This window comes from Calonectris borealis, chromosome 11 (genome assembly GCF_964195595.1).
Source record: "Calonectris borealis chromosome 11, bCalBor7.hap1.2, whole genome shotgun sequence".
NCBI lineage: Eukaryota > Metazoa > Chordata > Aves > Procellariiformes > Procellariidae > Calonectris > Calonectris borealis.
This window is the reverse complement of record NC_134322.1, coordinates 16,696,529-16,710,543: the sequence shown is the minus strand read 5'-3', so window position 1 is coordinate 16,710,543 and position 14,015 is coordinate 16,696,529. Positions and strand designations below refer to the sequence as shown.

Here is a 14,015-nt window from a genome sequence, read left to right as displayed (position 1 = left end):
TCACAAAGGATGAGAAAAATGTTAGAGAAACTGCTTTGCTTTACTCATATTAATTGTATTACAATTCCAAAGACCTCTCCTGTGGAACCAGAAAGCAGAACAGAAGTTCTGATGTTCACGTACAATGAGCATCTCTAATGTCCTCCAGTTAACTATTATCAGGAGGTTTTTTGTAGTCTTTAGTCAGTGCTTTTCTCCTTCCTGTGCACTGCCTTAAATTAGTTTAAATTCATTGCTTCCCCTCCCATCCTAGAGAATATAGACTGTGTTTAAAATATCTTTCCAGATCTAACACTGAGAAGATTAGATAAAAGAAAGATGCTGAAGGAAAAAATAGTCAAAAAAGCCAGAAGATATTTAGAAGCACAGGAAAAATGGACAAATATCACAGAAATAAGGTTGCAGTTTCTCTTAGTATATCAGTACCTCACCACAGTAGGGTAGGGAGAGGTGTTGTCTGCTTGTTTAAATAGATCAATTATCAGAATATTTTAGACTGTTATTTGAAAAGCTCTGCTTTATATTTCATGGGGAAGCAGAATACTCTATCTTCTGTTATAATCCAGTAACCTTCATAGGTATTAAACTAACTAACTAAAGATGCCGGAAAGCATATCGCAGCACTGTTCAGTTTTCTAAACTGTCAGGAATAAATCATGGTAGAATGGCTGCAAGATGAAAGTGAAATAGTTTCTCCCTTTAGCATGGAGGGAATAAAGATCAAGCAGCAAAGGGAGAGAGAAATAAAGCTTGGAGAGACTTTTTCTAATGTACACAAATGAATGCTAAAAATTAAAAGAATAATGCAGATTTGATGAGCTTCTGCCACAACCGTTGTTTGCAAAGAGGCTGCTGAGGTTTGATAAACAGCTTAGGAACTTCTTTAGCACCATTTCTCAACGAGCCTCTATTTGGTTGTTTTATTCGTCTTTCCAGATTTAAATTTCTTTTTTCTTTTTTTTTTTTTTGGCAGGGGAGATGTTTGTTTTATAGTCCTTTTCTTTACAGAAGCTGTTCTGCTTCTTTGAATGACAGCATAATTTTCTTTTTAAAATTTCAAGATATTTCGCATTACTATCTTGCCCAGTGGGTCCAGGGTATTTGATTATAAATACTGAGTTGCAGATTCTTATGCAGGGGCTTTGCTAAGCACTGTATGTAAGCCATTGAAGTCAACTGTATCACTTACACTGTGTAAAACAAAACAAGGACGAAAGCCCTTGAATATGTAAATCTAAGTCATCCAAGTAACCAAGGGCAATGTAGGATGAGCAAACTTTGACTGAGTTCAGATAAACAAAAAAGTTTGCATGCTTTCATTTTTCCTTTGGTCTGCACAAGTGAGTTGAACAGCCTAAAGGAACAGGATTTCTCTTGAGATTCTGCTGCTGTTCACTACATACAAACAACTATTCAGCACTTTTCTTTCCCCTAACTAGAAATTAAAAAAAGAAACAGGAGAAACTGGAAAATAAGTGAAAATTGTTGTGTAGTAAATGATTTAATTAGCTAGTAAATGTGTGGAGGAACCATGAAAGATTCCTGTCTAAGTGGTGTTATGCAACGTAAGTAAGAACTTCAATATTCATGTAGATAACTAACTAAATTGAACTTCTTAAATAAATTATTAAATGTTGATTCTTCTGCTGGTTTGAAAAAAAAAAAAAATTATGATCAGAGTTGACCAAAATGGACGGATTCACACCCACCAAAATGTTTGTCACCGTAAGTCTTGCTACAGAAATCACAAGCTAAGATAGCGTTGATCCAGCATTTTCCCAAGTTTAGCAACTTGGCTCAGAGAGAGATGGAACTAGCTTGGTTTTTTGCTAAATATATGACAGATCTCAAGTGAAGAACAACTATGGGTAGAGGTTTGTGAGCAGTTTAAGCTAATCTAAATTCAAACTAAGTACAGGTCATCTAGAAAAATGACTACTCAAAAAATTGTTACAGCTAACTGCTCAGTCCCAGAGGCGCTGGCACAAGCCAAAGGGGTAGCAACATGAGGCCAGAAGTTAGCGTGATCATCTCTTTCAGCAGCAGAGTGCTGAGATCAGCTTAGGACACTCACAGAATGGTGCCCCAAGTTCCACATGGAAAGTTGGTATAAATTCTAGATTCAAACCAGAAAGCCCCAGAACACAGTAATGTTTTCAACAGTTGCAGAGTAAAATTGCTGAAATTCCTTAGAAAAATCTAATAAGACATATTAATGAAAATTACTATCAGAAAGCCATTGGTCTGATCCCAATGCAATAATTCTTCTAGTCTTAACACTGTCTTGTACGCTTCAACAGTTATGATACGAACGATTCTGATGTTAAAAGAATCTAAGCTATCAAAATATAATTAGTTTGTAAATGTTTTGGAACAAAGATGATCTTTTCAGCTGTGTTTACATATCATCTAGCACAGGGAGAGTCTGGACTGTGACTAACAATTATAGTTGATGGAATGATAAAAATAATACAAATATCCGCACTCACATAGGTGCAGTACTGATCGGTCTTTGGTTCCAGTTAAGAAAGCACTCAGGCATCAAATTAAATTCATTCAATCCAACCAAAGCCTCCAGCGGATGGATTATTTCCAGTGCATCCAAATATTTCTTAAAATATAGTACTCAAAATTTCACATAATTTAGGCTTTGAAAAAACCATGCATCAAATTGGGTCAAACCAGTCCTTTTACTCTACTTTTACAACAAGACAATGTTAAATTCTAGTTTTGCCCTCAGTATTCTCTAAGCCCCTCCCAAACTTACGTCATCTGCAAATTTAATAAGAATATTACTTATTCTATCTTCCAGGTGAAATGAAATGAAAACACTGACTCAGTATAGGTTCCTGGGGAATCTCACCATGTAACTAAATCTCACTATTTTGACAGTGAACCGTTGACAACTACTCTAAGATTTCCTAACCAGTTCTGCCATGTGGGTTTACAAATGCCTTATTCTCTAGTTTTCTGCTAAGAATGTTATTCAAAAAGGCTTTATTAAAGTCAAAATACATACATTGCTGCAAATAGTCAAGAAATCTGGTATACTTCACCAAAAGTATCTTTATGCCATATATGCAATTTTGTTGAAGAAGGAAAGGTGCCTCAATTTTCTAGAAGTGTTTTTTAGTGTTGTTCCCGAGTTGGAACATGGGAAGTTCTGCTTAGATGTTAGGAAAACAAGTCTACCATGATGATAGTTGAATAGTGAAACAGGTTGCCCACAGAAGTTGTGGAATCTCTCTCCATGGAAGTGTTCAGTACTTGACTGGACACAGTCCTGAGTAACATGATAGACATATTGGGAGCAGGAGGGTGGACTAGATGACCTCTGGAAGCCCCTTCCAAACTAAAATAATACTGTAGGATTCTTCTACTTGTTTAGATAGTAAACACTGAGTTTGAACTACCACTGTGTATCTCAGTGTATTCCAGGTCTTCATGTCTGTGTCTCTAAGCAGTAATTTGCAGTGTAAATGTATGATCATTTTGCATTAATTTCTAAGATTTCATCTTCTGACTCTTGGGGATGGAATTCATTCAGATATGTTTATCTTAATAGTGTTAACTTACAGTACATACAAATATATCTATTGCAAAAATGTCAGGCTAGGCACAAAATTAATACCTTCGTGATAACTCTATTTGTTTTTCTATGCCATTCACTATTCTGCATGAGATGTAGCAGAGTAGGAACAGTACTGCTGCTGTGTCTGTTCCTAGTGTTTGCTCTAAACCAATAGGTAGCGGTTGGATTCTCCTCTGATGCTATTATTGGGATGGATGTTACAAGAGAAAATAAAAATGTTAGGTGTTAGAAGGTGTAGGGTGTTTAAAAAAAAGTGGTGGCTGTCATTTTATCCAGTGTGGAAATTATATAATACCAGCGTATTTCAAGAATCTGTTTCTCACTGTCAATATGCTGGAAGTTTTTCCTATGCCTAAGTTAGGTTCATACCCCATGCCAACACAGGCAGAGGCCAAAGACTAGCTTTTTGTGCAGGTAGTGGGGTTTCCATGAGGTGAGACATAGAGAAAAATAAGTAGTTTCTCTACATCATGTTCTTTATTTTTTTGACCTTGTACTAAAGCTATGACCTTGACCAACTATGACCATCCATTAACCCCTCTTCCTCTCCGGCCACTAAGGTATGCAGATAGTATTTGTCTAAGATCTTCCTTCTGTGCTTTTCTTAAATTTTGTTTAGTTTTCTTAAGTCAGATATTTCCAAACATTTTCTGATTAAGATCCAGAGAGATGTTTATCATCAGCCTGTTCGTTCAATATACATTGCTTTTCTGCAAGGAGTTTTGAAACAAGATTTCAGCAAATCAGAGAGGAAGTAGGTTACTTTTCATTTCTTTCATCAAATTGCTTGGCATTTCTCATTTCAAGAAAATCGAAACAAATAGTTATAAAAAGCAAAAGAAACCTCTTATTCTATCTTCTGATATTATAATAACTCAGATGTCCTTGAAGAGCACTTCTGGCCAGTTGGCTGTCTCCACTTCGTTTTCACTTCAGGGTGATTTAATTGCAAGATTGTTTGCAAAGGTTTAAGAGCAGTCATTTTTCTATTAAGGAATATAGGAATAAAGCAAACTGAAAGATACCTAGGATCTCTCTCTTGAAAGTTCTCATTAACTTTACTCAGAAGCTTTTTTAAAATCCACTCCTTTCAAACCTCTTTCTTTCCATTTCGCCCCCCATCCTCTTCCATCTAAATTCCACTTTTCTTCCGAACTCCTTTGCTGTCTCTCAGGTCTACCATGCATTCCCACTTCTCTAAGCACTCCCCAGTTTCCTAGCTCTCCTCTTCATTCATGTGTCCCCAAACTGCATTTTTCTCATGCTGCCACTGTTTTCCCTCCCTGTTTAGCAACACTTTGTATAATTTACCATGCCAGCTTGCATTCTCATTAGACAGTTCATTCACTCTATTTTCTAGTGGACTCAACTAAGTTGGGGCAATCAGCACTTACAGGTCCCTCATTACGGAGTCCTGATACTAGCATGCATATTAACATGTAATACCAATAAAAAGAAAAACACATCTGCAAGCATAGAATAGAAATAATTGCCAGTTTTAGAAAGAAAGGGTTAAACTAAAAATATAAGGTAGGAAACATCCACTGTATTTGGAAAATGTTTCATATACCGTTTCCTCTTTCCTGTCAGCAAAGTCAGAATGGAATGGAAGAGACTCCAAGTAAGGAACGGCAGCAGCCAGGATCCAGCCTGGCTCAATCTGTTCTGGCAGGGATTTGACAGATCTGCTCTGGATAGGCCTAATTCCAGCCTGTACAGCCTGTATCAGCTGAGAAGCCATTAAAGTGAATATATAAACTACATGAAAGTATGATGGTGACAGATTTTGTTTCTAGCTTGTTAAACCAGTAATTGTTATTGTAAGTAGCTGTCATTCTCACCAGCATTTGCTTCTTGTTGACAATGAAGAAAACTCATTTGTTTTATAGTGTGAAGCTTAATTTACTTCATGGTTGGTTTCTTTCTTTGCCTGTCAATCCCAGATCTCTGAGAAAGAAATGCAGTCAGTTTTATAGCAAGCAGAATAAGCTGTAACTAAACTGCCAATACAAAAACTGTGGCTTCTTACTGAAGGGATATGAAGGGATTTTTTTGAAAGGCACATAGGATCAAGAACTCCCTTTTGAATCATATTAGCCAATACTACCAGTCATTGACTATATCCAGACTGGCTAGTGATCTGTGGATATTCGCCCTTCAGTTTGTATGGTTTTTAATTAAACTTGACAACTCCAGAAGAAATTAACTCTGTGAAGTTGACTGCCTGCTGGCCTTTAGCCATTTGTGTCTCCAATAGTCAACTGTTCATACAGTAGTCAAGGTCATGGTTATAGCCATGTCAGGAGTGTGGGGAAGAGAGAGCCCCACTATTAACTCAGAGAAATGCAAAGGAAATATTATAGGATAATGCAATTTAAGTAGGAGAAGAGTCTCGTGGGCATTCAGCTTATTCTATTCAGGAAACTTTTTTGATGATGTAAAGAAGGCTTCTGTAAGCTATGTCATCACTAGGAGGGTTTGGCCATACAACAAACCTTTCCCAGCATGGTTAATACTTAAAAACATGTTAGCTTAACATATTCAGGCCAAATATGTCTGTATAGAATGACACCAGAAGTGCAATTTCTGAAAGCCGGGGAAAAAATTGGTCTGTTTACAGCCCTGTTTCATTTTGGATCAAAGTGCTTTTTCAAGCTCTCCTGTTCTGAAATAATTCTGAAATAAATAGTATGTAGTATAGTGCTAACAATAACAAAACCAACCAAACAACAAAAACCCCACAGCATCAGGGTTTTTATCCTGGTTATCAAAATAAGCCAAGCACTAGAGAAATGTTTCCTAAACACACAGTTGTACAAAGAGTTGGACAAAAATCCTTTGAAGGGAACTGTACTGTCCTGTACCAGAGCAAAAGTTCCTCCCGTAGCTGTGAGAAGGCACATATTGCAGCAGGAGGTCATTTCCCAAAAGGGAGCTGCAGAAGAAGGCCTTGTAAATTTAAGTCCATGGTTGGGAAGGGGTTTTCTTGAAGCCTGGTTTAAGATTCAGTTAAAGAACCATGTATTGTGCTGAGTTCTGCAGAGATACATTAAAACATGGAGTTTTATTCAGGTGCTTAGTTTGAACAGGCCTTGAACAGACTGGCTAAGCTTTCCTGAACATATTCACCTATGTCTCCAGCTCTGGAGCCCTCAGCACAAGAAAGACATGGACCTGTTGGAGCGGGTCCAGAGGAGCAGGAAGGCCACAAAAATGATCAGGGGGATGGAACACCTCTTCTATGAAGAAAGGCTGAGAAAGCTGGGGTTGTTCAGCCTGGAGAAGAGAAGGCTTCAGGGAGGCCTTATTGCAGCCTTTCAGTACTTAAAGGGGGCTTATAAGAAAGATGGGGACAGACTTTTTAGCAGGGCCTGTTGCGACAGGACAAGGGGGAATGGTTTTAAACTAAAAGAGGGCAGATTTAGACCAGCTATAAGGAAGAAATTTTTTACGATGAGGTGGTGACACACTGGCACAGGTTGCCCAGAAAGGTGGTAGATGTCCCATCCCTGGAAACATTCAAGGTCAGGTTGGACGGGGCTCTGAGCAACCTGATCTGGTTGAAGATGTCCCTGCCCATGGCAGGAAGGTTGGACTAGATGGCCTTTAAAGGTCCCTTCCAACCCAAACTATTCTATGATTCTATGATTACTACTAAAGGTAAAAATATAATTAAAACCAGAGATATACAGAATGTATAGCTACAACTCAAGTGCCTTTCACAAGCCTGCCAAGCACTGCACAGGAGTATCTATTGATATACCAAACAACTGTGGTTGCAAATAGAGCAGCTAAAATTTAAGCACATAGAATGTAGCAATCTTGTGTAAACAAGATAAATAATATAACTTGGATTTTGGCCAGGACACCCCCTTCCTCTCCCCCCCATCTCCAAAAATAAGAAGCTCTTTAGTGACTACCAGAAATCAAGAACTTTGGTTTTGCATATCCCCCCCTCCGACTACACTTCTTGTTGGTTCTAAGTACAGTTAAGGATTCAAATGGCAAAGTATGTAGTTTGAGCTTCACTTCAAATATTTCATACTGCTAAGAAGGTTGGGAAATACTGACGAGAGATCTAAGAAAGAGGCAAACTTTACTTTTAAGTTTACTTCTTTAAAAAGGCAGTCAAAATTTGGTGTTGTGTCTTGAATTATTTGTGTTTTCCAATATCTTGCAGTCTTCCTTTGCTATCACAAATCTCCATTCTAGGAAGGAAAAATCCACCCTTTTAAAGAAATAGTTTCCTCGAAGTTACAGACTCACCACATCCATGATCTGCATGAGGCTGAGAGTGAAATAGACAGTGAGTGGCTGGGAATCATTTGCAACCGGTCGCTCCAGAGGGTTGTAATTTTTCAGCAGCTCCTTGTAAAGCTTCCTTTGGAACTCTCCTTGCAGGGACTCTTTGGGCACAGGAATAGATAGATAAATAATTAGGATTCTACATCAGAAAGTAAAGCTAGGACATATGCTCTTTTCTTCCTGTTATGTATCTATTATTTTACCTGCTGCGTTCCCAGAAAAATGCCACTGTAATTCATATAGTTCATTAGCTATTACAACAAAATCTTATTACAAATGTATCACTCTTTTCATCCCAGCCTATAAGGGGGATTCCCTCTTTGATAATTTCTTGGCTGGCCAGGAGTGATACATTCGAAATGCTAATGATGCTTTGTCAACATATGCACCCTTTGGTCCAGCAGCAAGAAGTGATGAAGAGGAAATACACTACAGTATTTTGACACTTGACCTGGCAGAGTTATAACCAGAAAAGCAGTTAACACAGATACGGCAGAGGGCATCAGCAAGACAATGGGAGAAAAATGGCCACAGGTTAGACTGAATCCTGCGCTCAGACTGCTTCAGATTGAGAACTGTTTGGGGCAACTACTCTCCGCTTTGTTCTCTGTTCATGCAGCTATGAATAAAGCGGGGGTACAGGGTTCCCGGCAGGGATGATAGGCACTACATTAATATACATGACAATATTCAGGGATTCCTGTCCTTTTTAGACCTCGAATCCAAGGAGGGTCTTTATTCTGCCGTTTTTCTATGGAGGGAGAGGGAGCAGGTCCACATGGATGGAACAGAGTAGACCAGGGACAGAGGCAGTTTCAGAATTAAAGGAAATCTGGGCCAGGGTAGGAACAGGTCCTCTGGATGGGAGCCCTCCCCGTCCCCACTCCAGACGGACCTTCCTCTTCCCTATTTTCTAGTCCTGAACTCTCCCCCTCCCCAAAAAAGCCACAGTCTCTACCCTGAAGCAGCTCCCATTTAAGTGCCTTGACGGAGTTTGCTCCCCCATCCCCATTGCCCTGTCCATCTCCCACGTCCCTTCCCGGCAGCTCCCAGCGCTGGCAAGCCCACAGAGCGGCCCGGGACGGAGGACAGCCCCCAGCCGCAGCGGCACGACGCGGGGAGAGCGCTGGCGGGGACGGCGAGGGGCCGGGGACCCGCCGTGCCGCGGAGGACCCAGGGCAGCTGCCCCTGCGCTCCCGCCCGCCCCTGCCGCATCCCGCCCTGGCTCCCGGCGGCGGCCCGCGGAGGTCGCGCTGCCCGCAGCTGGCAGCCCGCGGGAGCACGGCGTTCACTCACCGCGCACAAGCCCCGCCGCCGCGAGCAGCCACACCGCCAGCTCCTGGAGGCCCATTCCGGGAGACCCGGCGCGGCCAGGGAGGGTGACCGCAGCCGCGGCTTCTCTCGCCGCCAAGCCCCGCCAGCCCCGACCGGTACGGGCAGGCGCCGAGCAGGGCTGCGGGCCGAGCCGCGGATCCGGGCCGCTGGCAGCCGCCGCCGCGCCGGGGACCTCCGGCAGCTCGGCCCCTTCCTGCGCCCGCACCGGAGCTCGCCCTACGGCGCTGCCGGCTCAGGCGGAGCGGAGGAATGCTGACGGCCCGCCTCCGCGTCCTGCCTCTCCGCCTGACGGGTTTCCCTCCCTTCCCTAATCCTTGAGCGTCCCCGGGCCGGAGGGGAGGGAGTGGAGCCGCTCGCAGGCTGCTGCCGGAGCGATGCGGTGCGCTGGGCAGAGCGGCACCGGCATTATAGAGACGAGAGCGGGGGCAGCCCCCTCCCCTGCTGGGCAGCCGCACCCCGCCCGCACCGCGCAGCCCTCCCCGCTCCCGCGGCGCCTGTCCCCGAGCCCTGCCAGCTGACGCCCTCCCGCAGCGGCCCGGGCTGCGGCGGGGCGCGGGGTGCCGGCCCTCCCCGCCCGCGGGACGGAGTCACGAAAAGCGAAGGCTGCTCGGGGCGGGGCGGGGAGCCGGCCCTGTCCGCCTGCCCAGCTCCCGGCAGGGCAGCCTGCGAGCCCGGGTGCCGCGGGGTAGACGCCCTGCCCGCGCTAGCCGAAAAGCCAAAGGACAGCAGGTCCCTGAGGGCCCCGGAGCTGCCCTCCCACCTCCCCTCCCCAGGCCACCTCGGTCATTCTCCTTTGCCACCAGCAGCGGCTGCTGCTGTGAAAGGCATGACTTAGCCCAACGGGCAGCAGAGTGCCCCGGGCAGGATAGCCGCTGCCTGGGGCGAGCGGGGCAGCGGGAGGGGAAGGCAACCAGGGCGGGGATCCAGGGCAGGGCCAGTCCCTGCTGGCCTTAGCCAGGAATTTGGCTTCGGTCACATTTTGGGGAGGAGGGAGACAGGCAAAATGATGTTGCACACATGGCTGTTAAATCCCCAGCAGGGCTGGGGGCTCAGATGCTAGATGTTTCGTCTGGATAGGGGAAAAACAACCATGGCTGAGGGGCATTGTGTTTAGCGCTTGACAAACATACGACTGAGTAAAATTATGCCTGTGCTCCTGCCTGGTGCAGGTATAATGCACCACAGTTGGAAAGCAGGCCTAGAAAATGCAGTGCATTTTGTTGATTGTCTGGTTCCCATCTGCAACTTTATGCACATTTTTGAGACCATGCATGGGTTATTTCTTTCAGTGCAAATCCCTGCCCTTCAAATCCAGTTGCTGCATTAAATGAATGTCCTAGGCAGCTGCATTTACGGGAGAATGGTATTGAAGATTGTCCTAATTTGCAAGGGGTAGGTAAATGCTTGTTTTTCAAATAGCCCAGCAAACAGCAGTTTATTAGTCCATGTTAATTCTCAGCTTTAAAAATCCAGGTGATCTGTTTTGGCTGAAGCACTGACCTAATTTATGTAGCCACTGTTTACATATTTTTAAATGCTGAGCACAGGACCAGATGAAACTGGGGGCAACCCGAGTAGCCAGCACATCAGTGCATCATGTGTTCCAGCTGTAACATACAGGAGGACCGAAACATTCCGCTTTCGAATGAGCCAACATGCGGAACAACTTTACCAAGGGATAGTGGAAACCAGCAAGTGGCAATGGTAACTCTCCAAAAGCCAAGCCATAGCTGATGTAGTGGCATACACTGTCAAAGTTCTCAGGTATTTTTTTTAACAGTCCATCTAGGTTGAGTTTATTATTTCTCTTTTTTGTTTTGTGGTGGGTTTTTTTTTCTGTGAGATCTTGAACTTTTTGGACCAGCTAGCAGACAGGAGCGAGTTGCTAGGGAGCTGTGTGTTATTCACAGAGAAACCAAGTGTTCTCACCCATTTGTACTTCAACCCTTCCATGGCAGTGCTCTTAGTACCCAGATTTTTGTCTTGTCTCATTTTGGGAAGGAAACTCATTTTCTTTCCTCCTGCTCCTGTTATCCACTGCTGTTTTGGCACAGGTGCCCCAGATCTTTCTGGGTGTACAGTAAACAGCATAAATTGTTCAGGCAAGAAATCTGGAGAGGAAATCTGCAGTTCATGGCTGACCTCTACTGTTGGCTCATTTTTTTGCTCTGCCTTTGTTGACAACTGCCTCTCCCCGGGTGGTGGAGGCAGGGTCAGCAGTGAAAGCACTGTAGCAGCATGCACAGCCCAAGGTCCTCGGGGCTCTGTTACAGGACTCAAAAGGTAAATCCTTCAAGGGGTGGTGCTGAAACCCCAATTCCAGTCGTATAAGCACTGAAAGAACAATTCATAACTATTTCTTTGATAAATCTTGACTTATTTTTTATTTGTGGTAGTCTCATTTGTTTTTGATGTTAGCAAATTAAATTTTATAGGCACTTCAGAAATTCTCCTCTTTAGATGTTCTTTAATAGCAATCAGCAGCCCAACTCCTTGATTAAATTGTATTCAATGAGATGCATTCCTTCTAACGGGTTTACTTTTCTAGTCAGAGATTCTGGTGTGAATGCACACAAATGTCAGGAAGGGGTTACATTTACATTCTGTGGACATCCTGGCTAATAAAAGTTAATTTCACAAATGTTTATATGGGTTGATTGTCTAGATATTAGCAAAAGAAAGATTAACAAACACTATACTGAAGACCTCTAAAAGCCTTCATTTACGGCACAAGTTATCTTTGTAGAAGTATTGTTTACAACTTAAAAGCAAGTCTGTGGCCAGCAGGGGCTCTTTTCTTTGCCTCCAATGCCCACCAGAGATAACACCCACTCTTCTCCGAGCTTTAATTCTTCTTTCTGTTATATGCTATCCAGCCAGGTGATTTGGAGGGACCTGTTTCCCCTCCCCAGATAATAACTTTTTAGACACAAAAATGAATGCAAGTTCATTTTACACTTACAGGCTGTAGAAACTATTGTGGGTCTCCCAGCCCACCTCCCACAGTTGGGTGTTTGCCAGAATATAAACAAGCCCTTAATATCAGTTTGGTTCTCATATACATTGGACATAATTAGACATGGCCAATTGTATGTCTATTTGTGAATACCCAATATATTCATGGAGATAACAGTATGCATAGATCATATACCTTCACATGAAAGTCAGGCATAAGAAAACGTTTGTGGTAATAGTATGTATCTAATACCAGCATGCTGGCTATTGTTCCTTTATCCGGTAAGCGAAGTAAATATAGCCTTGTACAAAAGGCAAAAGTCCTCACTCAGTACTATTTCAGATCTATTTCGAGAGTCTGAGTGCGGTACAGAGCTATTAGAGAAACAGCTACAGGATTCTGAATTAATGAGTCTCTAGAAACGACCCTAGTCATAATTGTAAGATGTTTGTTTATACCCAAAGAGTACCTTCCTAGTTTCATTCATAAGGCTAATCTCATGCATGGGTCAGTTAAAAGAACCAAGGACTGACTGAAGAACATTCAGAATGACTCGTGCAGTCACAAGTTGTCCAGGGGTTATAATATCCGAGAGTGTGAGGAATATCCTTTTTTTCTCTTTGCACAGATTTACAGATGAGCAAAAGTGTGCACCTTCCTAATGTGACAGAAGATGATAAAATAGCCCTGAGATTAGGCTGATAGTGAAGAAGTGACCATCTTATACTATATGCAACTAAAGTGACTGCAGTGCTTTCTGACTTTGATCTAATTATTGTGCAGCTGCAATGACCCGGGACTTACATATCAGAAAAAAAATCTGCTTTTCCTTCTCTTTACAGAAGAAGGTAGAACAAGCTAGGATTTTAAATGGTAACTTACAGCATATGTTAGATGAGACATGTCCACGCTTATTTGAATGTTATTCAAATTAAATTACCTCTTTAATTGTTACCTTTTTTTTTATTTTTAGGTAGCCTTAGTAATTGCATCTCATGTTTTTAGTTATTCTCTGTTGTTTATTTTGCGCAACTAGTAGTTGGATGGAGAACGTATATGTGATGACCTTGATTTTTTTCTGTAAAATGTCCTGAAACAATATATTGCTTCTTCCTTGCCAAGAGGTAGCAAGTCGTTTTCATGTTGAGTTTTCTATTGAAGGACAAATTAGTGATCTGAAATCTGGTTAATTTTGTAATTAAACTTTATATTCTATACATCCAATCTTGAACAGAGGTTCACAAAGATAATCTCTTCTTGAATTCTTAGCTCCTACATCAGTATGTGATTTCCAGAAAATGATTCATTCCCCAAGTGGTCTTTTGTTGGGAAGGATAAAGAAGAGCACAAACCATTCTGTTTAAAAATAACAAAGCTGCTGCCCGCCCACTTTGTAAAAAGTAACTTCAGAGAGAGCATTTCTGAACAGTGCTCACATGCGAAGAATAAGGATTTGTAAAATTTGGCTAATGAATTTGTGTAACTAACAAATAGGGCCTATGGTCATTTCTATAATGCCAGCATCTTTCAAAATTCATTCTTGTCTTTTTATTACTGTTAGCATACACTCCATTAAAGCGTGAGCATGGTTATTAAACAACAGTGGCAACACCGCTGTGGTATTGTGAATGAATATCTCAAATGAAATAACTGCAGAGATTTCTCAGCATATCTACCCTACAGGTGCTTTTCTCTGTCAAAAGATATCACATTTTTTATCATCATTTTCATTGATGTCACGCTTAGCACGTTTCCACTTTGATTTCTGTATAAGGAATTACTTGTTCCTCTCGTTTCAGCCTCTGTCAGGTCTTTCTGAGTCATTTT

At 42.3% G+C, this 14,015-nt stretch overlaps 1 protein-coding gene across 1 annotated transcript in view; it reads right to left on the bottom strand.

Annotated features, from left to right (window-relative positions):
• Positions 1-9,613, bottom strand: part of CHRFAM7A (CHRNA7 (exons 5-10) and FAM7A (exons A-E) fusion) — a 44,647-nt gene extending 35,034 nt beyond the window's left edge. Inside the window, exons 1-2 of the mRNA XM_075159523.1 lie at positions 9,194-9,613; positions 7,859-7,998 (exon numbers count right to left, since the gene is read on the bottom strand). Of these exons, the coding sequence (XP_075015624.1) occupies positions 7,859-7,998; positions 9,194-9,248 (195 nt within the window). The 5' untranslated portion in view covers positions 9,249-9,613. The remainder of the gene's footprint in view (positions 1-7,858; positions 7,999-9,193) is intronic.
• Between the last annotated feature and the right edge of the window lie 4,402 nt (positions 9,614-14,015).